The 27,508-nt window shown below is 37.7% G+C and overlaps 1 protein-coding gene across 1 annotated transcript; it reads left to right on the top strand.

Moving 5' to 3' along the window:
* Positions 1-4,026: 4,026 nt before the first annotated feature.
* Positions 4,027-27,323, top strand: elnb (elastin b). Its single transcript, XM_043220696.1, has 58 exons — positions 4,027-4,212; positions 5,370-5,561; positions 5,763-5,804; positions 5,881-6,078; positions 6,230-6,256; positions 6,357-6,617; positions 6,798-6,828; positions 7,238-7,374; positions 7,456-7,518; positions 7,629-7,655; positions 7,750-8,088; positions 8,362-8,388; positions 8,562-8,675; positions 8,839-8,901; positions 9,011-9,217; positions 9,305-9,391; positions 9,494-9,541; positions 10,330-10,380; positions 10,473-10,505; positions 10,594-10,668; positions 10,867-10,908; positions 11,004-11,255; positions 11,351-11,377; positions 11,620-11,940; positions 12,025-12,054; positions 12,652-12,891; positions 12,996-13,025; positions 13,118-13,324; positions 14,346-14,375; positions 14,481-14,729; positions 14,816-14,848; positions 14,934-15,128; positions 15,239-15,271; positions 15,576-15,653; positions 15,807-15,845; positions 15,956-15,988; positions 16,073-16,162; positions 16,248-16,304; positions 16,866-16,952; positions 17,057-17,104; positions 17,198-17,221; positions 17,405-17,431; positions 17,516-17,599; positions 18,105-18,125; positions 20,013-20,063; positions 20,153-20,623; positions 20,708-20,839; positions 20,926-20,976; positions 21,077-21,124; positions 22,368-22,508; positions 22,647-22,685; positions 22,785-23,123; positions 23,356-23,418; positions 24,180-24,251; positions 24,346-24,387; positions 25,338-25,394; positions 25,506-25,562; positions 26,274-27,323. Exons 1-58 carry the CDS (start codon positions 4,137-4,139, stop codon positions 26,318-26,320), a joined length of 5,985 nt encoding a protein of 1,994 aa, XP_043076631.1. The 5' UTR covers positions 4,027-4,136; the 3' UTR covers positions 26,321-27,323.
* The last annotated feature ends 185 nt before the right edge of the window (positions 27,324-27,508 follow it).

The following is a 27,508-nucleotide window of genomic DNA, read 5'->3' on the forward strand; positions in this document are numbered from 1 at the left end:
CGTCTAGTCGCGTTGGTCTGAATGAAAATGCAAATCATTCTTTGCCACTAGGTTTCACTTTTGCTGTAAAATATTTGTTTCCCTGGTAACGCTGTACACAAAGCAGCACTGCGCTCACAAATGGCATTAAATTATCAACAATTATTGTAAACCATTTAATTTTTGTTAAGAACATTTAAAGTTCTGAAGTTCAAAATTAGTAGTGCACAAAATGCCAAACGCACATTGAAATTTTGAGATTTAAAATGTAAATTTTAATTTAAAAAAAAACAAATCATTTGTGACAAAATATTTAAGACATTTATGAAATTGATTTACATTTGTCAATTCAGCTTTTGACTCAAATTACTTATAAATTATACATTATTACAATACCTGAACTGTAGGTACATTATAGGTACCTTATACTTATAGCTTACTGGACTTGTTGAACCATGTTGTAGCATGTAAATCATATTAAATAGTGAGCAAAGACCTTCTTTAGCTTAGGTTTTTTTAAAAATCTTTTAACCAATAATATTCATATATACAGAAAATAATCCAATCCGTGGCATATCTTGTATTTAGTATTCATGACAATTAAAGCATAATTTTCCTATTCTTTCCATTACACTTACTGTACTCAATGCACCTGCTTGAACCCTCGTTTGTTTAAATATCCAGGCCCACCACATCTTTTGTATAGCCCAGACTGCAATAAAACAAGAGAAATGAGCTGAGAAATCTCAGCAGCAGTGCCAGCTTATCTGAAGGACCCTTGGAACCCTATTCTGATACCCCTCCTTGCTTCAAAAGCTGAGGCAGTCTCCCTCAGCATGCCACAGTGCCGGCCCTTATATAGACAGCAGACATTAGGTAAACGCAAGGTAGACGTTAGGTAAACTGAAAACAGGCACTTTTCAGTCAACAGCTGTATTCATAACTGCGATATGCCTCTCTGCACTGGCACTGGAAACACCGCTGCAGGATTGTGTGAATAACTGTTTTATGCAGACATGAGGGTGGTATTTACAATGCACAGTCAAAAGCAGCTGTTAGAAGAAGACAAAGAAACTGCAGGCAGTGTGGTATTGAAGATATTTGTATTTGTATTGAATTGTATTGAGTTTTTAGATCTGGGATGCACTGCAAGACAAAACACATGGCAAGTCTTCATGTGTTTATATTAGATCATGCCCTTATCAATGGACACCGTGTTCTCAAGCTTTTCTTCAGTTTGCTTTATCAGCTTAGGAGAGACATCTATTTTGTTTTTTACTCTCGTTCTTTTTATTCCATGCGTGTTTCACCACATAACTATGTTACTCCATCAAAGTATCCATGTAAAACCATCTCAACCATGCTTTGTGAAAGGCAGTAAAACACTTTCTGTCCAATTACGGAAAGAGAAAACACCCTATTCCACTATATGTCCACCAATTTGCTCTCTCTTTCTCTCTCTAAAAACAAAAAAACACTTTTGAAATTTGGCTAAATCAGCTGTCAACCCCTGAATGAGTGTAACTGGGTCAGATAGCTGGCTTATCACTTTTCGCTCATGCCAAACATAGCATTCAGCTTGTTTTAAAACCGTCTGCATATTGGATATCACGTTCACATTGTGTTAATATGGGAAACCTTTCATAAAAGACAGAGGGGATTGCCTCTCATACTGTTTAGTATTGCTTTGCGCAACCATCACTATCAGTATTATATTCAAAGAAATTCAATACTCTAATAATTAAATTATTTGTGCTATGGACATGAGTAACAGCTCAAAACTGTGAAGATTAAATGTGTGCTGGTACTTTTTTTAAGCAATCAGACGTACAATAATTTGTTCCAGGTGGACCATAAAACAAAAAAAGAGACCTACATTAGAGTAGAGATTGGGGGATCATAGTACAATATCATAGTAACTTAAGCAGTGTGAATTTCAACAAGAAAATTTACATTGTAAATACCCAAATGCTGCACGACAACAAATTAAGCTTATAAACGTAATGCACTACATGTAGAGGTCATAGTTTAAGTGCATAGTTTGTCATTATTTGGGACTAAACAATTTGTTTTTATTATTATTTGTCTTACTTTTGACCAGTAAACACTCTACCAACTACCTAACAACCACCCATAATACTCTTGAAGGTGTCTTTTAACACTCTATTAACCACTAGAGCACCCATAAGCTCAAAGAACAGCCTAGAAACTCCATCACCCTGAAACCAAACAGCAACAACCAAGAACACTCAAGTGCCCACACAGCACCATGTATGTCCTAAAAACTGAATAGCAACACCCAAACAAGCATCAGGCAATGCTTAAGCAAGCTTTCAGAACAACCTAGTAACTGAATTCCCTAGCAACCACATACCCTTTTCAGAATGCCTAGCTTTAAAAAAAAAAACACAGCAACAAAAGAAAAAATAATCAGGCTTTGCACACCACTTACTTGAGAAAGACAAAAAATCTGGTCCTACATATAATTATGCAAATGTATAGACAGAATCATATTATATCTTTTTACAACTAGCAGGTGCCTTTAAATTATCAGTTGTAGATGCTTTCTTCACATGATTTAACATAGTTATGGAAGTGGATGTTGTTTACTTTCGTGGTTTGGAAAGTAAAGACCATCCATTCAGTATTTATTCTTAATTACTGAGATATGCTTCTTGCCAGCACTTCCCCTCTCAACCTCCAAACACACACACACACAAACACAAAAAGGTATACACATGTACATGGTTTTACATTGAAACAAAAAAAAGTGCCTATCAGTAGAGGAATGACCTAATCTTATTCTTTGCCAATAGCCTGAAACACAACTAGAGCTTGAACACAGACTTTTTGGCAAAACTCCTCCAGACCAAACAAGGAGTGCTAGACAATCTGGGTTTAAAACTCAGCAAGGGGTGGGGAGGGGGATATGGTACCTTTCCAGAAAACCCCCTTGCTTTCTTTACAAAATTTTGACACAAACTGCCAGAATGTATGTATATGCAAGAATCCAACAATCGAACAGGCAGTTGAGTAGAGGCAGTATTACAGCACGCAGAAGTGACCATACCTTTGGAGAAGAAACAACTTCATAACACAGAAAAAATTGATATCAAACATAACAAATGACTGTCAAGATAGAGGAACATTTTAAGCTAGTGAATGATGCTTACAGCAGCTTTAGCGTAATGTGTGACTCATACTCCTATTGTCAGATTTTCTGGACGTCATTCAGCCTAAAAGACTGTTTGAAGTTTGAAGTACATCACGATTTATTGCCTATTAAGGAGAGAAAAAACTTAATTATGAAAAGGCCAAGGTCCCTATTGTAAGCCTCCATTCTCAGAGGTCACATTGAACTGTTAAGGATGCACCATTATATCAGAAGTCTTCATGATTTAGTCGTCTACATCCCAGTTGGATCTAAAGGCTTTGGGGCTACAGGGGTTATTAAAATCTGTGTTGTCAACCTTCAATAATGTGTTCCAATACACACCCATTCAGTGTTTTTCCATCACATACATGATTTCATGAGTTCCTCTGGGACTCATAAGTTAATAACAATAGAGTGATCCCTGGAGTCTGGCCAAATGACTTTAAACCTCAGAGGTGAGCAATCTTCCTTCTTGAATGATTGAATGATGTGTCCGGTCCTTAAATGTTACTTACACCCCCGTAGCTGGAAACAATATATCATGTAATAACCTTATCTGGAGTTATTTTTTTACTGCTTTTGATTGGATAACAAAGAAATACTCTCCATGAGAATATCTGGCAGATGTTTCTCTTGGTGAGGTTAAGAGAGAAAGAGCGAGATTTTCTCTCTCCCCCTATCCTCAAATATCTGTCTTTAGTTTTTGGCCAATGCTTTGACTCATGTTGGCAGAGGTGACCCAAATAAATGCACTAGCACCAGTCATTTAGGGGGGCTAGGGGTGGGGTTTGAAAAAACAGAAAAAAAACATAATGTACAAGACCCAAGTGTGCTAGTTTCCCTAATTACGTAGTGTTCCTCCATCCTTACTTTCTTTTTTTTCTCTCTTTCATACTGACCCCCAACCCCTTATCCTTCTTGTTTAAGACATGGGTGTGCAGTGATTTGCTTTTGGGGGATAAAACCCACAGTTTGGGAGTGGAGAGGGATATTACAGAGCAGGATGGCCTGGAGTAAGGTACCTCTGCTTTTGCATGGATTTTTCCTGCTGGTTCTGTGTAAACCCTCCCTTCAAGGAGGTAAGGTCTCTCCAAATTCATATGGCTTTTTCTATCTCATTGCATTACAGGTGTATTGCAGTTTTGGAAATAGAATCACACTGTTTTAACTGTAGTTGCACACTGCTAACAATGGATGCACTTAGGTTGTACTTTGTTGTCTGTGTTCTGAATGTTCTTAATGTTCTAGTTTCAGGTAAAGGGTGGCTTATAAAAAGAAAGTTTAATTAAAAGTGCTGTAGTGTTTTGCTATAGTGTACCATTGCAGGATGATTTATTGTGTCAGTGAAATTTGACTCTTGTTTCTACAAAATATTTACAAAATGTGTGACGCAAGGAAAAATTGCCAACTTGTAGTTTAGTAAAGTTACAAGCTGTCCATTTAAAATAAGCTGAGATAGCACTTTATATTACTTTGATTTTCTGTTTCTTTTTTATTAATGGATACAAGTAAATATTAGTGAAGTATGTAATATACCAGTGAAACATGATGCATTTTAATTTGATTGAAGTATCAATGTAATTTTAAGTTTAATTTGATGCAGTCATAATTAGTACTCCATAAAACTTGATGGATTTTGATTAAAATAAATTCAATTCTTGTAGGGATTTGAAGTCACTGTTTATGTTTATGGAAATGGTTTCCACTTGCCATCTTTTATTCATGTAGAAGGAATGATCTGAGAAATTCTAATCCAGGTCATTACATCATATACTAACAACCTACAAGCATTTCCCAGTGGGTTTGTAGAACAGAGGACTTCAGCTTTGTAGTTCTAAGCTTTTGGAAAAGGGTCATGTATAGGATGTTGTTCTTCATCTGAATTTTATCCATTCTTTGTTTCTCTATGCCTCCAGACCTTAAACAGCAAGGCAGGAGAACAGAGAAACTCATGTGGTAATACATTCTGTGCTGTTTGAGGCTGCACATGAAAGACTAGATACACAATTAGTTAGAACCCCCTGGATATGTGGCATCATCAATGAGTAAAAGACAAGAATGGTTCTCATAAACTGGTAATGTGTTGCAGGCGTTAGATCCTAATATGCATCATTGTCAAATAAAAAATATGGGTTTGCAATGCAAACAGTGATGATCTACTCTATATTCAAAAGTATCATGAATCATGAACATTAATATTAATAATAACTTATTAAATGTTCACATTCTCTCTCAGGAATCTACATACCAGCTGGTGCAGGGGGAGGAGCTGGAACTGGATTAGGGGGTGGACTTGGAACTGGAGCTGGACTTGGTGCTGGAACAGGTCCAGGAGGAGGATTTGGTGCTGGAATTGGAAGTGTTGGGCCAGGAGTTGGTCCTGGAGGTCTTGGAATAGGCCCAGGAACTGGAATCAGACCTGGAACTGGTGATAATTTACATTTATTCTTTAACATTTCATGTGCAATTAATATCCATAGCTTTCATGGCAGTGCTATAGTAAACTTTATTAAATGAGTAACTAACAAAGAATATTGTATTGTGCATTATGTATTGCATTGTATTATGTGTATAATACAATACATTTATTTACTTATTTACTTTATTTATTTATTTGCTTTTTTACCAGGAGTTGGAGGAATACCTAGTTTCAAACCAGGAAAGACAGGAGGTGAGTTGTTAAATTTCTTGTAATAAGTCATTTTAAGTTTGATTAAATTAATATATTTTTTTCTGAAATGTAATAGGCTTTGGAGGTAGTGGTCCTGGGGGGCAAGGTGCTGGACTGGGTGTTGGAGGCCTTGGGGGACTTGGGCCTGGTGCTGGAGGTTTAGGGGGACTTGGGCCTGGTGGTGCAGGGCTTGGGGGAGTTGGCCTTGGTGGAGCAGGGCTTGGTACAGGAGGACTTGGTACTGGTGGATTAGGCACCGGAGGTCTCGGAACAGGTTGATGAAATTTCCTTTACGTATTATGATACTGTAATGCACCATAAACTGAAATTGACATAATTACCATTTTGTAATTAACATATTTAACTATTTTAGGGGCATGCTATTGAGGTACATAATGATTTTACGAATTTTATATTTTCCACAGGTTCATTCGTCAAGCCACCTAAAACAGGTGCGATGTAATGCATGCTAAATGTTGGGATTAAGTTAAATAATAATGATTGGAGGAAATATTGCCTTTATGAGATGAGAAATTAATTGTGTCAACACAGGAGGATATGGAAGTCTACCAGGAATAGGACCAGGTGGTACAGGTGTTGGTCCTGGATCACTTGCACCTGGAGGAGTTGGTCCCTCTGGCATTGGTCCAGGAGGCATTGTACCAGGAGGAATAGGACCTGGTGGTATAGTACCTGGTGGCATTAGACCCGGTGGCATAGGACCCGGTGGCACTGGTGCCATAGGAACTGGACCAGGAAGTGTTGGACCTGGAGGAACTGGTGCTGGTGTTGGAACTGGAGGCCTTGGAGCAGGTAATATACCTCAGAATGTAATTTTATTAATATTTTATTCATAAGCAATCAAACTTAACTAAACAGCTTCCTAGTCTCTAAAAAGTTCTGCTAGTCTCTGCTAGGGATTGTAGAATATTTAAATAGCTAGACTGAGATCTCAAGCACTTTTCATTTCACCTTACTTTATTCTGTCTGTAGGTGCTGGTGGCAAACCCCCTAAACCAGGTGAGTGGGAGAAAACTGCAGTCAATAAAGTATTCACATACATTTGCAATTTAAACTACATGCATTAAAGAATTGGTTCACCCAAAAATGAAAATTATCCTATCAATTACTCACCTCCAAGCCATTTAGGTGTATGTAACTTTCTTCTTTCAGACGAACTATATATTATATAGACGAACTATATATTATATAAAAATATATATATTTTGGCCTTTCCAAGCTTGGTAATGCTGGTGGATGGTGATTGTGCCGACTATGTTCATTCGAAAGAATAAAGTTATATACAACGAGAATGTCTTGAGGTTCAGTAAATTATGGGGTCATTTTCATTTTTGGGTGAACTTTTTCTATACATTAAGCAAATAATGTATTGGTTTCATTAAGACTAGCATGAGTCTGTTACATACAAACAGGTTATGGGGGTTTTGGAACTGGAGGTCTTGCTGGCCTTGGACTCAGGCCAGGGGTGCAGGCCCTGGAGGTGTAGTACCGGGTGGTTTTGGTGTTGGTCTTGGAGCTGGTGGCACTGGCACAGGAATACCTGGACAAGGTAGAGAAATTGTTTGAAAGTTCAGTCTTTTTATTTAACTCTTTTATGTTTCATAAGACAATTGTATATTTTTTTGGTCAGGTGTGGGCACTGGTGTGGGAGGGTTTGGCCCTGGTGGAGCTGGTCAAGTAGGTGCTGGAAGAGGTTAGAAAATTTAAACAAATGCTAGTTACTATATATGGAAGTTTAAAAACTTAATTCTAAATATTTTAAGTTTTGTTTAGTACAACTTTTTCTCCCTTTCCTGCTTCTAGGTGTGGGAGGAAAACCACCCAAAACAGGTAGGCAATCTGTAAGATGCAGTGTTTCATATTCACTAAAGAATTCCTGGTAGCCTCACTGTAAATATTTCAATATTTCAATATTATTTTTTAGGTTATGGAGGTCTTGGTGGTTATGGAGGTATAGGACCTGGTGGCATTTTTCCTGGTGGCGTTGGACCTGGTGGCTTTGGACCAGGTGGCATTGTCCCTGGTGGTGTTGGACCAGGTGGCGTTGGACCAGGTGGCATTGTTCCTGGTGGTGTTGGACCAGGTGGCATTGTCCCTGGTGGTGTTGGACCAGGTGGCGTTGGACCAGGTGGCATTGTTCCTGGTGGTGTCGGACCAGGTGGCATTGTCCCTGGTGGTATTGGACCAGGTGGCGTCAGGCCAGGTGGCATTGGACCAGGTGGCATTGTTCCTGGTGGTGTTGGTCCAGGTGTCTTTAGTCCAGGTAAGACACAACAAGAGTTTTTTATTACTGCCTTTCTGATTTTGTAGCAATTATCTTCAATTTGTTTACAGACATCGTCTCTGCATTTAATAAAAAATTGTTCAATCTCGTCATTATACATCCCTTTTGTTGTATTCTCTTTAAAACTGTTTAGTGCTTTGATACAATCTATATTGTTAAAAGTGCTATATAAATAAAAGTGATTGACTGATTGATTCTGTTAATAGCACAATTTGATAAAAATCATAAAAAAACAATTTTGCCTTCTCACAGGAGCAGGCAGAAAACCTGGGAAACCAGGTATGGCCTGAATTTAAGCGTTCTACGATAAAAAAAAAAGCATGAATAATTAAAATCCATTGTTTTTGTTGTGAACTTCACTATTTCTTATTGATTATTATAGCTATTGTAGTCAGAAAGTATTATATTGTCAGAGGTTTAAAATGCATTTACCTCAGATGGTGTAAATTCAGGTTATGGCGGGCCTGGCGGTTTTGGTGGTGGTGGTGGATTGCTTGGAACAGGAAGTCTTGGAGCAGGTGCTATTCCACTTACACCTGGAGGTGCTGGAACAGGCTATCCATCAGGTGGTAAAAATATGCTTTCTTTCCTTCTTTATTGTAGCCATGAAATAACATAATAAACAATAAAAAGGAACACATTTAAAGATGACTAGTTAAAAGTGAATTTTTAGGAGGTTCAGTTACAAAGGAATATTATCTGCTGTTTTAAAATTTTATTTGTCTTTAGGTAGCTATAGTGGATATGGTACTTATCCTGGAGCTGGAACTGGTCAGAAACCACCAAAACCAGGTAAATCTATGGACTAGACTATTGGCTTAAATGAAGGTGTGAAACTTCATTACACTTTTTCAAAAACATATTTAAACTGTATTGACACATGCTGGATTTGATTAAATAGGAATTGGAACTGGAGGTGTAGGAATTGGACCAGGTGGCACAGGAATTGGAATAGGTGGTGCAGGAATTGGCCCAGGTGGCACAGGAATTGGTCCAGGTGGAGCTGGAGTTGGTCCAGGTGGAGTTGGAGTTGGACCTGGAGGTGTAGGAACTGGACCTGGTAGCACTGGAACTGGAATTGGAGGAGCAGGAGTTTCACCTGGTGGAGGTAAGTAGCATAACTGTTAATCTACTGCTGTTTGCAGTTGATGCAACATTTAACTTTTGCAAATTTTCAATCCATTATGGCTCTTAGCACCTTTTCTCCCTCAAACTGGCTTACCAGGAACTGGGACAGGTGCTGGGGGAAAAGTCGGAAAGATTGGGAAAGCACCAGTGCCAGGTAACTGTCTATTAATGGAGCTCCCCTTTTGTTGGAATATTCTTTAATCCAATCATTGACAATAAAGAATTGTTTTATTTTTTATTTTTCCAAACAAATAAGGGATTGGGATTCCTGGACTATACCAAGGGGGTTTAGTTCCTGGACATGGTAGGTAATTTAAATATTTGAAATAGTTTCCACTGTTCTTAACGGTATCTACAATATTCAGTTACATTTTATTTTAAGGTGTCCTTTTTACATATATTATATTTACTTAGTATTATGATAGCAATTAATTAAAGGAACACTCCACTTTTTTGGAAATTGTTCAGTTTTAGACCAGTAGCTTCTCTTTCAAAAATTACTTTTTTGTAGTTATATCCTGTACTAATAGGAAAAATATCAAAACTCTTTGGTCATTTTTGAATGTGATGCTACTGGTCTAATTGGATTCAATGATCTATGCTAAGCTATGCTAAAAGTGCTATTGCAAGACCAGGAGATCGGCTGAACGGATTCAAAAATAGTAAAACTCATCTTTGAATTGAGTTTTAATTGGAGAATGAGCCTACTTAAGTAACTCTAAGCCAAACCCTAATCTGAACCCTTACCATACAGTAAGTATGTGTAGTTAATTAATTTTACTCAGTACTTATATGATTAATTACACTGTAACAAGGAACCCTTAAAATAGGGGTGCCCAATCCTGCTGTTGTCGATCCACTGTCCTGTAAAGTTCAGCTCCAACTCCAAACAAACATACCTAAAGCAACTTGAGGTCTTCAGGATTGCTTAAATATTAAAATCAATAATTGTGTTTGTCACAGTTCAAAGTTAGAGCTGAACTTTGCAAAACAGTCGATTGCCGGGAGCAGAATTGGGCACCTTACCATAAAATAAAGTGTAGCAAAATATTAATGCAGATATGGCATTTACATTTTGGTTTTTATATGTAGGTTTTGGCGGTAGAGGCGTTCTGCCAGGTGTAGCCACTGGTTCTCAAACTGGTAAGACTGTGGTTTATAGTTTTATAATTTAAAGCTTTATCCAGCAATTAAAATATTTTATGGGACTCTTTCTTCTATTTTGTTGTTTATAGGGCAGCTTGGTCAAGGTGCACTTGGAGCCAATGGTAAAATAAGTTACTAAAAGAATAGTCCTTTCAATAAAAAGTATAAAAAACAACTTCTAATAGAACTCACTTATCTTTTGTCTTGCAGGAGGCCGAGGAGGATTTGGTCAACAAATACCAGGCGTGTTCCGTGGATATCCTCTTATATCACCAAAGTCTGGAGGTAAAAATGCATTTAAAAATCTGTCCCTCTATCCATTGTAGTCATTTACACTTAAGATCAACCAACATAAATTACATTTGTCAGCCAATTACATTAGCTTCTCATTTTTTTAAATCAAGTTATTTGCCATATGATTAAAGAGTTTTTATGAGTAATTGTGGAGTATTTATGGAAATTTACTTTGTTACTCCATTTAAGGTACAAACGCTGCAAAGTCTCAGGCTAAAGCTGCCAAGTATGGTAAGTCATGCAGGAAAAAAATGAAGTCTCTCTTAGGAACAAGAATTTCAACATGTCTAAATAACATTTCTGATATTGCTGATTCTCTGCTGCAGGGGCTGGTGGTGTTCCAGGACTCGGTGGTGGGCTTGGTGTAGGAGGTATACCTGGTTCAGGTGGTGTTCCAGGCATTGGTGGTATACCAGGTGCAGGTGGTGTGCCAGGCATAGGCGGCATACCTGGTGCAGGCGGTGTGCCAGGAATAGGTGGTGTTCCAGGTGCAGCTGGTGTTCCAGGTGTTGGAGTCATTCCTGGAGCTAGCGGTGGAACTCCTGGTGTTCTATATCCAGGAGGTTCCTATCCTGGGGGTACATTTATGATTTATTTCAAATAGATAAATGTTTTAAGATTATCTAAGACACTGAAGTCTGTCTTATAACATCCACAAATTGTCTCTCATTAGGAGCTGGGGCAAAAGCTAGAAAGTATGGTAAGAAAACTTACAGATTCATGTTATAAATAAATACCCTGGCTGAAAACTGTCTCTTGTGGGGAAAAAAAACAACAAAAAAATCAGGGGGAATCCAAATGTTAAATATTTAGTCTAAGTTATAAATAAATTAAAAGAAAAAGTAAAAAATTCTGGATTCTGGATTGACGTTTATCATGTAGCATACATAAAAACAGTGTTTCATCTTAATTTTCATCCATTTTGGGTTGTTTATTTTCTAGCTTCTGGGGTAGGAACTGGTGGACTTCCTGGTTCTGGCTTGGGAGTGGGTGGTCTTGGAACTGGAGGACTTCCGGGTTCTGGCTTGGGAGTGGGTGGTCTTGGAACTGGAGGACTTCCTGGTTCTGGTTTGGGCGTGGGTGGCCTTGGAGCTGGAGGACTTCCTGGTGCTGGTTTGGGAGTTGGTGGCCTTGGAGCTGGAGGACTTCCTGGTTCTGGTTTGGGCGTGGGTGGCCTTGGAGCTGGAGGACTTCCTGGTGCTGGTTTGGGAGTTGGTAGTCTTGGCACTGGTGTAATCCCTGGCATCGGAGTTGTTCCAGAAGGTATCCCAAAAATTACCTTGTTTTGTTTTTCAAAGTTATTATCATTAACAGCACAATGATGTCTACTATTCTGCCATATTTTAGGATATGCTGCAGCCAAAGCAAGAAAATATGGTACGACTTTACATTTTGCATTTTACAATGAAGTACTGATCTTGTTATTGGCAAATCAACATATATATATATATATATATATATATATATATATATATATATATATATATATATATATATATATATATATATATACAATTTTGCTCTAGCACAGGGATAGCAAACCATGCTACAGTACCTTAACTCCAACCCTAATAAAACACACCTAAACCAAGGTGCTCAGAATTATCTAAAAATTGCAGGTGAAGGTTTCTGAATAGGGTCTTTATTTATTTTACATCCTAAAGATAAGACTTTCATCAAAATTCTAAATTAAATTTTTGGCTCTTTTTATTGTTAAAAAGAAAATTATTTTTACATGCTTTTTATTGATTTAGTATATATTGTATTCCCAATATCAAGGCAACTAGTGTTCCACAGGTCATATGCAATCCTATTAATATAATATCATATATAAGAATGTAATATAATATAAGAATGCTGTGTAAGAATACTGTGCTTAGGTTTAATGATTTTTTTATATATAAATTGTGAAATTCTGCCAGTCAGACACCTAAAGAAATTTAAGATATTGATGTTCACCGATAAATCCTTTAGCTCAGCTTGGACGTCCTGGTGGGACTTTGCCAGGTGGGGCAGCCGGTGTGTCTGGTGTTGGACTTGGTGGACTACCTGGTGGAGGTCTTGGGATTGGTGGACAACCAGGAAGTGGAATTGGAGGGCTACCTGGAGGTGGACTTGGTGGATTACCTGGTGGAGGAGCTGGTGGACTGCCTGGTGGTGGAGTTGGTGGGCTTCCTAGCGGTGGTGCTGGAGGACTCCCTGGCTCTGGCACAGGTACGAAATTATAATATCATATTGTACAACATAGTTTACAATGAAGATTTGAGGTCATATTTAATACTAAATATCCTGATAATAAATATCATGATGCTTTGCAGGATATGCAGAGGCAAAAGCTCGTAAATATGGTAAAACATCTTTTAATTTAATGCTTCAATATAATGCACTGTTAAGGTTTTATTGATAGCTTTTGTTACACAAACTTTACTTATTTTTCTAGGTCTGCTTGGTGGAGGTGCTGGTTTAGGCCCAGGCACTGGATTAGCTGCAGGTATTCCAGGTGGTTTACCAGGCACTGGTGTCAGACCAGTTGTGGCAGGAACTGGGGCTGGACAAAGTGTCCCTGGTGTGGGTTTTGGTCCAGGAGGTGTACCCGGTGGTGGGCTTGGACCTGGCAGTGTTCCTGGAAGTGCATTTGGACCTGGAGGTAAGTCAGTGTTTAACATTTTAAACCCTGGGCTAAAAAATTATGATACTTTTGTCCTCCGCTAGATAGTTTAATTAGATTTGTTCAAAACTGATGAATATTTCAACACTGATACTGTTATTGAACCAAACTTTAAAAAAAACATTGGCTTAATTATGATACCACTGTCTTCAGTAGAGATGCTTATAGCTGAACTTAAATGAACTGAATATAAACAATACTACTACTGAATAACTGTCTTGCTACAGCTGCTTTACAGCAGAATTGGGATTTACCTAATTTTGAAGTTTGCTTCGAGTCTGTAAAGCTGTTGTGAAACTATTATATAAAGCACTATTATATATATATATATATATATATATATATATATATATATAGCTAAGATCTTCTCTGTGTAACTGCATACTGAATTTATGTACAAGACACTTAATTCGTTTTGCAAAAACCTGAGGACAGACAGGCACTAATAAGTTACCAACCATTGTAATGCAGTTTTATAAGAAAATGATAGCTTCAACCTTTTTTAGTTTAATTAAACCCTGGCCAATCTGGAAACCTAAGTAGCACATCTAGCCAAGAATATCCCAAGATGACCTTTCTTTTGACTAAATTTAGCCATAGCATTCTTTAGCACATTCTAATGTCTCACTGGTGTTCTCCAAGTGGATAACCATATCATTCAAGCACAAAGTAATGTAGGTTTAGTTTGGTTAGAGTACATGGTAGATGATTATCTGCCAGATGCTGATTTTAAGCATAAGTAGCTCACCATTGTGCACCTTTTGTCTCATAACACTGCATAGCCAAGGTTTTTTGAGGTGACATCTTGAAGTTGTTAGACTAGAGTATTTTTATCATCTGATGAAGAGAGGTAAATATCGGATTATTAGAGGTTCCCAGAGAAGATTAAGCTATAAAGATCTTGCTGTGTGTATTTAAACACTTTTAATAAAAATAACTTTAAATAGCTTTAACCACTGTTAAATCACATTTCTCTAATATTGACTTTTACTATTTTTAGGATACGCTGGGGCCAAAGCTCGCAAATATGGTATGGTGAAGTTAAATAATCTCCACATTTTAGTATCCATGTAGAAAAATAAAAATATAAATTACATAATATAAATTACATTTTACTTTTGCATTTCGCGAAAAGGCTTTACTGGTGGAGCTGGTGGAACAGGATTGCCTGGAGGATTAGGAGGATCAATTGGCAGTGGAACAGTGTCAGGTGTTGGAGGTGCTGGAGGAATACCAGGCGGCGGAATTGGACCTGGAGGGGCACCAATTGGTGGTTATGGACCAGGAGGAGCACCAGTCGGTGGCTACAGACCTGGAGGTGTACCAGTAGGTGGTTATGGGCCAGGAGGAGTACCTGCTGGAGGATATGGACCTGGCTCTGGAGGTATGCTGATAAACATTTTATTACATATGCACTTTATACTTTCTGTTTGCTTGCATGTCTACATTAATACTTTGTATTCAATGCAGCATATCCAGGTGGATCAAAGGCCCTAAAATATGGTAGGATATTGTGAATTCATTATGCCATCATTTTTTTGTGCAATATGGCATTAACACATGTTAAATTATTTTATTCCTTGTTTAGGTCTTGGTGGTAGTGGAGGAGCTGCAGGACTTGGTCTGCAGGGTCAGGTAGGAACCGGTCCATCAGGAGGATTTGGCACGGGGGCAGGGCCAGTTGGTGGTTATGGTCCAGGGACTGTAGGAGGTCCTGGGTCTGGATTTGCTGGAGCAGGAAGCAGAGGAGGGCTTGGGCCTGGGTATGGAACAGGTGCTGGAGGTAATTTAAACAAGTCAGAGTAAGTCATTTACACAGGAAATATAAGATCTGTATTATTAAAACTGTACCTGATCAACTTATCTTTTAACTAATTATGTGGCATTCTTTAGGATATGGACCTGGATCAAAGGCAGCTAAATATGGCAAGTTGAAACACACTGCATATACTTACATGTAGACTTCAAGTGGCTCTTGATCATTGAATAATATACAGTATATTCAAATGGTCAAAAATGTTACTATATATATTATAAATAAAATATAAATATTATAAATAAATATTATAAATAAGAATATGAAACAATTTAATATTCGTGTGTTTTTTCTAAAACATATATATGTTTAATGCACGTTACTAATATTTATTATGGGTAAATAAAGGCTTAACTTAGAATGATACAGCATTATACAGCATGAAACAGTCTAAACCCTTGCATATCCTGATAGGTTTACCTGGATCTGGAGGGGTTTTGGGAGCAGGAGGTGTCCTAGGAGCTGGAACAGGATTGGTGGGAGGTCCTGGAGGTATGTGTAGCAATTTGCATGCAAATTTTTTGGATTAATGGGACACTTTACTTATTTGAAAATGACATGACTTTGTTTCTTTGGTTTGAGAAATGTTTAGAATTTTGGATTTTTTTTTAATTCAACATATTTCAACATGTTTGTCTTTTTTAGTTCTACCTGGAGGTGTTGGGACCGGTGTTGGATATGGAGGTAAAGTTTTAGAAACTTTAATTAGATGTGAAAAACTAATGACTAAAATTTAAATATGTCATCTAAGCAATGGTGGGTAAACATGCTGTTTTGTTCATTTCATTCTTAAGGATATGGAGGAGCACAAAAACCACCAAAATATGGTAAAGCACTTCTTGTACTTAATTTTTGCAATTAAAATCTTGTGTGTATATAATCTAAGATTTGACCATATGCATTCCATCTAGGACAACCAGCTGGTGGGGCTGGAAGTGTGTTGGGTGGGTTGTTACCAGCAACTGGTGGAACTGGGGCCACAGGAACCGGAATTGGAACTGGTGATGATAACTGTTAAAAGTGGACTAAATAACAGCTATTAGATACAGATAGAACTTTGTTTACATGCTTAGCCTTACATCACAGGTGGTGTAGGTGGGGCTGGAGGTACACCAGTTTCAGGAACCAAGCCAGACAAATATGGTGAGTTGTCAGTCTATATCATCTAACATCAATAATGCCAGTAAAATATTGCTATTCTAATTTTGAATTGAAAGAATAGTTCACCCAAAAAAGAAAATTACCCCATAATTTATTTCTTCTTTCAGTTTAAAAAAAAAATTATCCTGGCTCTTCCAATGAATGCAGGTGGATAGTGGCCATTATTTCGAAGCTCCATAAATCATATATATTCAACATAAAACTATCCATAACACGTCCGGGGGGTTAATACATGTCATCTGAAGCAGATAGATAGCTTTTTGTAAAATGTCAATTTTTAAAATCATAACTTAAATCACTGACTTCCGGCAATGGCTGTATGCGTGTTCATGAGTCGAGAGCTGCATTCATTCTTTTTTTAACTGCTCAATTTGTTTAACTTGCTCTATCCTCGTTCATCTATTCTTTTCTGAGCTTATGCTACGAATGCAGTTTATGTCATACTTACATCATACAGAAACATGTGTTAATTTTCCAGAGGCGTATAGGTAAGTTTTACAATGGATATATACATAAACTATTCCATTATATCCGGGGTACCAGGCATCATAGGAGGAACGGCAATTCCAGGAAGCACAGCTGCTACCGGCACAGATCGTGGAGCAGAATCTAAACCTGGAGTTGATGGAGGTAATGCAGTTCATTTGGAATGTACAAGATACACATGCAACTTCAATAATAGTAAACCATAATAACTATCAGTCTTGACCTGTTCTTAACGTGTTTCATGCTAGCGATTGGCAGTCCTGATGGTGCAACCCGTGGTGCTGGAGAAGGTCAAGGTTATTACATTTGACATAATTGTATCTTTAATTAGTTATTTAGCTGTTAATTTGTTTGTTCCTGCATTCTAATTTTAACATTTTGTTGAACAGGTGGAACAAAAGCTCCCAAGACTGGTAAGAAAAGTATATATATACATATATATTTCTTTTTTTTTCATTTCTTTTTTTTTTTTTTTTTTTTACATCCCATCTGATCCCATCAACTAAGATAAAACAGCTGTCCTTTTGACAATGCAAGAAAAAATGAACAGGCGTTTTCACCTTTTAGCCACCAGTTTTATTTTGTGATTATTTCAGAATCTGGCGGACCAATAGAGGGATCAGGTGGGTCTATTAGAGGTGGTATTTTGAGTTGGATTTCCAACTTTTTAAAAGTATAGAAACTGAGCAGCATGTAATCTTTTTCAGGTGTTACTGGTGGGTCCACTGATTCTGACGGACTTGATGGGGTTGCTGGGACAGGAATACCCATCTTAGCTGGAGAAAGACCAGGTAGACCTTTCCCTTTTAGTGAGCCTGTTCACATCATCCTTTGCAGATTGCAGATTGCCATCTATTTTTGTTTTCTTTTTGTAGCTCACATTTAATTTACATACAAAGAAAAGCGTACATTGCATTTTCTGTGACTGCACAATTCGTTCAGTGCTTTTATACTATTCTTGGGTTATAGAGCTTAGTTTAAAGTTTGAAGAATGTCTTAACCATGCTTTTATTATCTTTAACACTGAACGGATAAGGGGAAAGAGGAGGTACTTGATGGTGCCAGGTCCTGCCTCTCATACCTTCTTTTCCACCCTTCACTTTTACAATAGGATACTTGTATACTTATGCCAGAATATTCTTCAGAATTAGCTTTTTGGTCACACAGATTTTGGAGTAAACTGTGTCAGAACTTGTTCTATTAATATTATTATGTAATTGCTTAAGATTAAAATGGCATTTGATGAGATATGTCAACACAAAATTACTAAATTAATTACCTTTTTTCATGTTTTAGGTGTCTCTGGAACTGTACCAGGTTTGTATTTAGCTTATATTTGTACTATAAATCAAATAATGAACAGTTTGACAATTAATTTTGACCATATTGACGTTCTCCCTTGTCAACATTATGTTCCCTGTTTCTTATTTTTAGTAGTCGGTAGTGGTAATAGTTCTTTCGATGTTTACTTTCTTATATTACGGCTCCCTCTAGTGGTGAAGAAGTCTTTTGATGCCCAGGTGAAAAAAACTGTTTTAAGTATTCTTTGTATTTAAAAATGTATTTAGTCACCACTTCTAGTACACTTAAGTATAATAGTGTATAAAATATGATTACTATAAGCATACTACAAGTGGTAACATTTTTTAAAATAAAGAGGTAGTATGTTAAAAGTGCATTTTAGTTACATTTATAGTTAATCATTTTGCAGATGCTTTCATACAAAACAACTTGGGGACACGGGATGTGCTCGTAATACCAAGTCTCATGCATTGTTTAAATAAGTACGAGTTAAAAAGGGAAGGAACACATAAAGTTGTTTGTTTGGTGTTTTTTTCAAGTAGTCTCATAAACAGAGGAGTTTTCAGCTGTCGGGATTCAGCATCTGTATAGGGATGGGAAGATCATTCCACCAGTCAGGATTGGAGAGCGAGAATGTTCTGGAAAGTGATTTTGAGACTGTCTGTGATAGTACCACGAAGTGTTGTTAATAGTAAGTGGGTACTGAGGCTTTGGCTGTTCTATATGCAAGCATCAATGTCTTGAATTTGACGCGAGTCACAACTGCTAACCAATGCAAGAAGATAAAGAGAGGTGTAACATGGGCTTGTTTGAAAACCATTAATGCCGTTGCATTCTGAACCATTTGTGGAGGTTTGATTGTGCTTGATGAAAGTTCAGCTAGAAGGGCGTTGCAGTAGTCTAGCCTAAAAATGACAAGGGCCTGAACAAGAAGTTGTGCAGCATGCTCTGTTAGAAAGGGTGTGATTTTTCTGATGTTGTGTAATGCAAACCTGCTAGTCTGAGCAATCTTTGCAATGTCAGCTGGTAATCGAACATTACACCAAGATTTCTGACTGAAGCTGATGGGGTAGCTGTAGAAAAACCTAGCTGGATGGTGAAATCATGCTGTAGAGTTTGGGTGGCAGGGAAGCCAAAAGAGTCTTTGCCAGGTTGAGCTGTATGTGATTTTTGTTCATCCATGCCCAGATGTCTGCCAGGCAGCCTGAGATCTGTGAAGTTATCGTTGGATCATCTGGTTAAAAAGAGTGATAGAGATGTATGTTATCTGCGTAACAATGGTAGGAGAAGCCATGTGCCTGTATGATGAGACCCAGAGATTTAGCGTATGTAGAAAAGAGGAGGGGTCCAAGAGTTAATCCCTGAGGAACCTCTAGTGACCTTTTCGTTACCTCCCCTCCCCAGGCCACCCTGAGATAAGATTCAAACCAGCAAAGTAGAATCCCTGTAATGCCCAGTGATGAGAGGGCAGACAGGAGGATCTGATGGCAGTTCACATTCATGTGGTCCCAATATAGCAGAGTTTAATACACTTAAGTTTATCATATGAAGCAGGCTTGCTAAAGAATAATTTTTACAATAACTACAAAATTAGTGCACAAAACTTGAGCAATTTAAGTACATTTTTTCAGTGAACTTTTTCACCTGGGTGTGGTTTAAATAAAATAAACTCCCTTGAAATTTATTGATATGTAACTCAAGATTAGTCAGTCCAATACAAAGAATGGCCATTTTTATTGGTTACCTTAAAAGGTCCCAATTTAGGCCTTTAGAGTGGTTTTTGATTGCTTTTTGGTGTATATGACAATACAGTTTGTGGTTGACATTGCTTGAAGATGCTTTAATGCTTGTATGTCCAAGTATGATGATTGAATCACATAAAATAATGGTGTTCTTCTTTAGGAGTTGGTGATAGTGGAACACTACCAGGAGCCAAACCACTAAAGCCCCCAGGTACTTCACGGTAGTCTTGCTGTCTGTACTTGGTCAAGAAAAAGAGGTGCTTTTTCATTTGCAAAGAGAATATTTTTTTCTTGCTGCAGGCATTGGAGGTGGAGCCATTGCTGGACGTGGAGATACCCCAGGAACTATTGAAGGAGGACCTGGAATTGGAGGCAGTGGTCCAGGTGGGGTTGGTGGAGTTCCAGGAGGAGCTGGTGGAGTTCCAGGAGGAGTTGGCGTAGTTCCAGGAGGAGCTGGTGGAGTTCCAGGGGGAGTTGGTGGAGTTCCAGGAGGAGCCGGTGGAGTTCCAGGTGGAGTTGGTGGAGTTCCAGGAGGGGTTGGTGGAGTTCCAGGGGGAGTTGGTGGAGTTCCAGGAGGGGTTGGTGGAGTTCCAGGAGGAGCCGGTGGAGTTCCAGGTGGAGTTGGTGGAGTTCCAGGAGGGGTTGGTGGAGTTCCAGGGGGAGTTGGTGGAGTTCCAGGAGGGGTTGGTGGAGTTCCAGGGGGAGTTGGTGGAGTTCCAGGAGGAGTTGGTGGAGTTCCAGGGGGAATTGGAGGAGTTAAACCACCTAAATGTGATTTAACAGGAAAATGTTGATTTGTAATATTTCTGTTAGCTGTGTCCTTGTGTCTATAACACAATCAATTTTTTCTTCTAGTTTACGGTGGTACAGGTGGAACTGGAGCTTTTGGAACTGGAGCTTTTGGAGTTGGAGGTGTAGGTGGGACTGGTCCAGCTGGAACAGGGGGAGCTGGACTTCTGCCTGGAGGTGGTGGTTTTCTACCAGGAGGTGGAGATGAATATTGTGTACTTAACATATATGTAAAAATGTAATTAGCTTGTATCTTAGCTTTTGGGTTTGTAAATCAATTGTAGGTTATGGAGGAGCTGGAGCTTTAGGAGCCGGTGGGATCCAGCCAGGGACTGGTAATTTTTTTTTCAAATTAAAATAAAACACCACATTCCTGATATTTTATTCCTAATATACAGTTATACTTTCTCGAATTGTATATTTAATTTTTTTCAGGCCTCAGGTTTCCCAGTGGGGCTGCAGTTGGCAGCAAACTAGGCAAAGGTAACAGAAAACATTTTTGCTAATCCACAATTCCTATAATTAAAATATACAAGGGTTGGACAATGAAACTAAAATACTGACCAGTTTATGTTGGAGATTTCATAGCTAAATTTCACTATCCTAGTGGCCGATCTTCATTGATTGTACATTCCACCTGTAAGAGCAGAGAGTGAAGGTTTAATTAGCAGAGTAATAGGATAGATTTGATTAAAATATTGCACTGCACACAACAGTATGGGTGACATATCAGAGTTCAAAAGAGGACAAATTGTTGGTGCACGTCTTGCTGTCACATCTGTGATCCAGACAGTCTTTGTGATGTATCAAGAGCCACGGTATCCAGGGTAACCAACAGGAGTAACTGGGAATGCAAGAGGAAGCTGTCTGAAAGGGATGTCCAGGTGCTAACCTGGATTGTATCCAAAAAACATAAAACCACAGCTGCCCAATTCACTGCAGAATTAAATGTGCACCTCAACTCTCCTGTTTGCACCAAAACTGTCCATTCGGAGCTCCACAAGGTCAATACATGGCCGTGCTGCTATAGCCAAACCTTTGGTCACTCATGCCGATTCCAAACATCAGTTTAAAAGGTGCTAGCAGTGCAAATCTTGGGCTGTGAACAATGTGAAACATGTATTGTTCTCTGATGAGTCCATCTTCAGTGTCTTTTTCCAAATCCGAGAGAGTTATGGTGTAGAGAATCCCCAAAGAAGCGTACCGACCAGACAGTTGCATGCCTAGACTGAAACATGGGGTGGATCGATGATGGTTTGAGCTACAACATCATGGCATTGGGGACATCACTGACAAGAACTGCCAAACTATTCTGGAGGACCATGTGCACTCAATGTTTCAAACATTTTATCCTAAAGGTGGTGCTGTGTATCAGCATGATAATGCACAGTGGTTTGATGAACATAAAAGTGAAGTTGAACATCTCCCATGGCCTGCACAGCCACCAGATCTAAATATTATTGAGCCACAGCCAGGGGTGTTTTGGTGGACACCACCATCACATAGTGACCTAACGACTATTCTGCAAGAAAGAATTCCTCTGGCCACTGTGAAGGAGTTGTATCTATTATTCCCAAGACGAAGTGACGCTGTATGGATTGCAAAAGGAGGCCCTACAAAAAACAGGTGTTTCAGTTTCATTGTTCAACCACTGTAGTTTAGTTGTATTTTACATGCTGAACTGGAAAAATTGCAAAATAATTAATTTATTATTTTGCAAAAAAAGTTTATGGGGCAGCAGGCGCACTTGGTGGGCTTGGAGGCCCAGGTGGATATGGAACAGGACCCGGTGGCTTTGGAGCTGGTCCAGGTGGCTATGGTGGTGGCCAAGGCAGTGCTGGTGGACTTGGAGGGCCTGGATTTGGTGGTAAGTTTCTGAAGTGCTATTTAAGTGTTATTAATATATAAAAAAAGGCTTAATTAGTGTAACCTAGGACATTGGGTAATGTAGCACACCCAGTGAGCTGACTATATATAATTTCTTTTTGCTTAAAATTTTGTACAGGACTTGGTTATGGTCCTGGCGCTGTGAAACCACCTAAAAGTATGTAAAATCTGTACCTTATTACTACCTGTCCTTTGTAGATTAGACAAAAAAAATAAACACAAATTTTTGTTTTTCTGTTTTTCATTGCCTTATCAGGCTATGGAGGAGCTGGAACATTGGGAGGGGCTGGAAGAGGAGGAATTGGGGGAGGTCTTGGTGGTGGTTTAGGAGTACGACCAGGAGGGGCTGGAGGTCTTGGTGGTGGTCTAGGAATAGGACCAGGAGGGGCTGGAGGTCTTGGTGGTGGTCTAGGAATAGGACCAGGAGGGGCTGGAGGTCTTGGTGGTGGTCTAGGAGTAGGACCAGGAGGGGCTGGAGGTCTTGGTGGTGGTTTAGGAGTAGGACCAGGAGGGGCTGGAGGTCTTGGTGGTGGTCTAGGAGTTGGACCAGGAGGTGTTGGTGGAGGTCCTGGAGGAGTTGGAGGGCTGGGTGGAGGTATCGTGTGACATTAAATATTAAACATGCGTGCAGTAAATTTGATGTTCACATGGTTAGAATAGATTATCTAAAATTAAAATCTGATAATTAGTATACGATAAGATTTATTGCAAATGCCACAATGAATTAAATACTAAAATACGCATGTGCATCTTAAATTACATAAACTATACATATGTGCCATAAATAATTGATATTGAAGGTTTGTTTGTTTGATTGTTTGTTTTAGGGTTAGGTGCCAGATATCCAGGTGGTGGCGTGGGACCTGGAGTTGCGAAACCTGGAAAATCAGGTTCTTGTGTTTTAAAATATGAATATAATTATGACTTACTATAATTACATTTACTTAGGTTCCTGAATGTAATGGTAAACTACTAGTCTGGCTTAGTCTTATTGAATATGCTCCTGCAGTGTTCTTCGCAACTTAAAACATATTGTATTAAAAAAACAGTTCTTGGATATGATGTTAATGAAATAAATGACCCCTTAGGTGTACTTAAAGATTGTATGCTTTCCTGACATTGTTTCTAAGCACACTTTTAATAAGTGAACTTTGCAATGCATGTATTTGTAATGTATTTTGAATTACATTTTAAATCATGTTTTTGTTTTTTTTAAATCTATTAATAATCTCAAAGAAGTACAATTATTTTGAGGCGTTAATTGACATCAAAACACTATAGGGACTTGACGTGCTATAGTACATGCAAAGTACTTGGTTATTCATTTTAACTATAGTGTTATATTGCATTAGTTTACAAGTTATTTATTTGTAAATAATTTATTTTAAATTAATTGTAAATTAAATGCATGAAAATATTACATTCAATTTGCATTTAACAGTATTCTTTTAAAGTGCGTTATTTCCTTAATAACCATTCTTTTCAAATGTAAAGTAACATGTTTTTCACAAGGGATTTGATACTAACTTTGTACAGAATTGCTCACCTCTAACAGATGCTCAGCAATCAGATGCGGCTGTCGCAAATTGAACCACTACTGATATCTTTGTCTTTACATGATTATAGTTTTGACATATCTTTTTCATTGCAGGGTATGGAGGTTTAGGTACAGGTGGAGGACTAGGAGGTCTAGGAGGAGGTGCTGGAAGCCCACTAGGAACTGGTAAAGTTATTTGATAAATAAAATTAGATTATTAGATTAAGATTATTTTATAATAAGGTAAATTCATTCAACTTAGTGCATACCTTTGTTTCAGGCTTTGGCACAGGTTTACTGGGTGGTCAAGGCTATCAACCAGGTGAGCTATTATATCCTTCCTCAATTCTCCTTGTATCTGTTGGGGAATGGGCTCTTCCACACAGAGATCAGCAGAGATCAGGATAACGAGTTACACTCGATTTTATTCTTTTCATCCATTCACATTTCCCCCTTTTCACAGACAAGGCGTAAGCCTGCACTGACTGATTTTAAAATATATCAGTGCATTTGTTTTGTCTCAAGATGCACCCCAGTAATGTTTTTTTGCTAAGTATGTTGACTATGTATGACTTAACCCTGTCTATGAATCTGAATGTGATCAAAAGTTACATGCGTTACATTATATAAGTCATATGATTATATAAGTTGCTTTTGATGAGAGATAATCATTTTATTTGATCAACAGACTTCATTTTAGGCTTTTATTCCCATATTAACATTGATCAATGCACATACATAGAGCGCATCAAAAACGTTGTGAGGCTTAGACCAAACCTCACTGGTTTTTGTGGAGGCTTGATTGTGCTCATTTGAGCATTCACTGGACATATCGGATGTGTTTCATTTGTATTTTCAATTTTGGGTATTGCTACTAGGTATTTAAAGGAGAATAAAGAAAGAGGGACAAATTTAAGAGCAAAGATATTCATTTATATGATTGTACATACATATAATACAAATGGACATATTGCAATGCACGTGTGTGAAAGAACGCGAACACAAGAGATACTATGCAATGGAAGTCAGTTTACTTTAAAAATGTGTATTTCTCACAAATAATCCAACCAAATCATGAAAAAAGTAACAGCTGACAGGGACATCCAAATTATCGTTACAAATCATTTTGGATCAAAACATTAGAACAGAGCAACATTTTGGTAGTATGTAAATAAAAACTGAATGTTGTTTTAGTGTGTGTGTTACAGTGATCAGTGTAATTGGCCAAGAGTGATTAATGAATAGTTGTGAATATATTATATTGTATTGTAGGTTATGGTGGCACTGGTGCAGGGGGACCTGGAAGTGCTCCACTTACACCTCAGCAATGTAAGACGTGCTGATATTTCAGCACACTCACTGTTAACTAAAATGCAGTCCATGATAAAATTTGTTTAGTCTAGACAGTTTATTGCATGTGTCCTGTATGATTCTTTATAGCAAAAGCAGCCAAATATGCAGCTCTTCAAGGCTTTCTAGGTGCTGGAGGCTACAGAGGTACGTAAGCAGATACAAATGCACTTCTCTCAGTTTCTTTCTATTGTCCACAAAACAGAAACTTTTAGTTGTACAAATTCATGTTTTTAAAAAAAAACAAACAAACCACAGAACAGAAAGAATCAACTTTATAATCAAAATACACATTCCTTGTCTCATAAACTACACTTTATTGTGTGTTGCTCCATCTAAATGTAAAACGGGTCTCACACAAATTTTATATTGACCATAAAACTAAAATGCTAAAATACCACAGTAGTTTATTATATATGTGTTTTGGTTATTGTAGCTAACTTAATCCATTGAAACAAAATGAACTTTAACTGAAATATTACAAAATCTGAAAATATAATAAAATAGTAAAATATATATATATAAAAAAACTTAAACATAATGCTTTTATTTAGTTTAACCTTATATACTAAATAACTAAAAATAATCTAGGTATATTAAAAAGGTAAGTATAGCTAAAATTAAAAAAAAAAAAAAAATATATATATATATATATATATATACATATATATATATATATATATATACATATATATATATACATATATATATATAAAGTAGAGAAATAAAACTAATCAAAAATATTGATAAAAATACAAGTACAGTGGTTTGTGAATGATTCTAAAATAACCCTGTTTGCATTTTGAATAAACATGACACACTGTTAATAGTAGCTAGTGACACTGTCTTGTCCTGTAGGGGGCACAGGATGCCAAGGCAAATACTGCGGAAGAAGGAGGAAGTGAGAAACCAGCTGATAAAAGAGACCTCATAAACAAGTGGTGCTACTGCCTGATCTCAAATGCACTTTTTTTACAGTTTAAAAGTGCCTCATGTAATATGTGAGAGATTTGGACTTACACTAAAGAATTTTTCAGCCGTATGATTAGATGTGATGTGAACCTCACAAAGGCACTCTTTGCACTGCCTAAACTCCCTTTACTTTACTTATGTCACTATACATTTTCTACAAGTTTAACATGATTGGTTGTTTTTGTTGTTGTTGTTTTTTAATGTTCCCTCTTAAAATCCTGCAGTTTCAGCTGTGCATCTCTTATGGTTTTGCAGCAGTTGCTCACTTACACTTAGCTGTGTATTTAGACACATGCAATCTAGGGACGTGTCGCTGCTATTTCAGGATGAAATGTGACGGTTGGGGGGAAGCAGCGTCATTAGGCTTTATGTTCCAATCACCTATCAAGTAAAAGGAGCCAGTTTTCTTTCCAGCTGTATGCATATGAGTTCATGAACCCTTCATGACATCTTCATTCAAAGCATAGTCACATGAAGGAACAGGATCTAGGCTTACCAATTTTAGTCTTATAAGAACAAAGTGCTTGTCGTAACTGCAGTAGACAGCATCTAAGTACTGAGGATTATAAGCTGTCTTCAACAATACCTCAGGAACTTGAAGCGGTTTCTTTTCTAGTATCCTGACCTTAGTAAAACCTTGTTTTTGTTTGTTTGTTTTAACGTAACTCTTAAATTAAAATGTTGGGGTTTTTAGGGTATCTATGCATCTAACCTAACTCGTCTGGGGATTTTAAGCATTGTGTGTTGTGAATGTTGTATCTGTGTTTGTATAAGTGCAACTATTCAAATGTGACATGAAGGTATGATAAAGGCAATTCATCTAGTGAATCCTCTCGCATTGTTTACCTTTGTTCTTCACGTTTATGCACTTGTTACTTTGTGGAACTCCAACACATTTTTGTATGACCTTTGGTGTTATTTGGGCCTTTTATCTACCATACAATTTTTAAAATAAATAGTAAAAAGTAATTGTATTTTTTTTTTAAAAAAATTTACACACGTGCACACACACACACACACACACACACACACACACACACACACACACACACACACACATATATATATATATATATATATATATATATATATATATATATATAGTACAATTTTATATTTTA

Source organism: Puntigrus tetrazona, chromosome 21 (genome assembly GCF_018831695.1).
Source record: "Puntigrus tetrazona isolate hp1 chromosome 21, ASM1883169v1, whole genome shotgun sequence".
Lineage (NCBI taxonomy): Eukaryota > Metazoa > Chordata > Actinopteri > Cypriniformes > Cyprinidae > Puntigrus > Puntigrus tetrazona.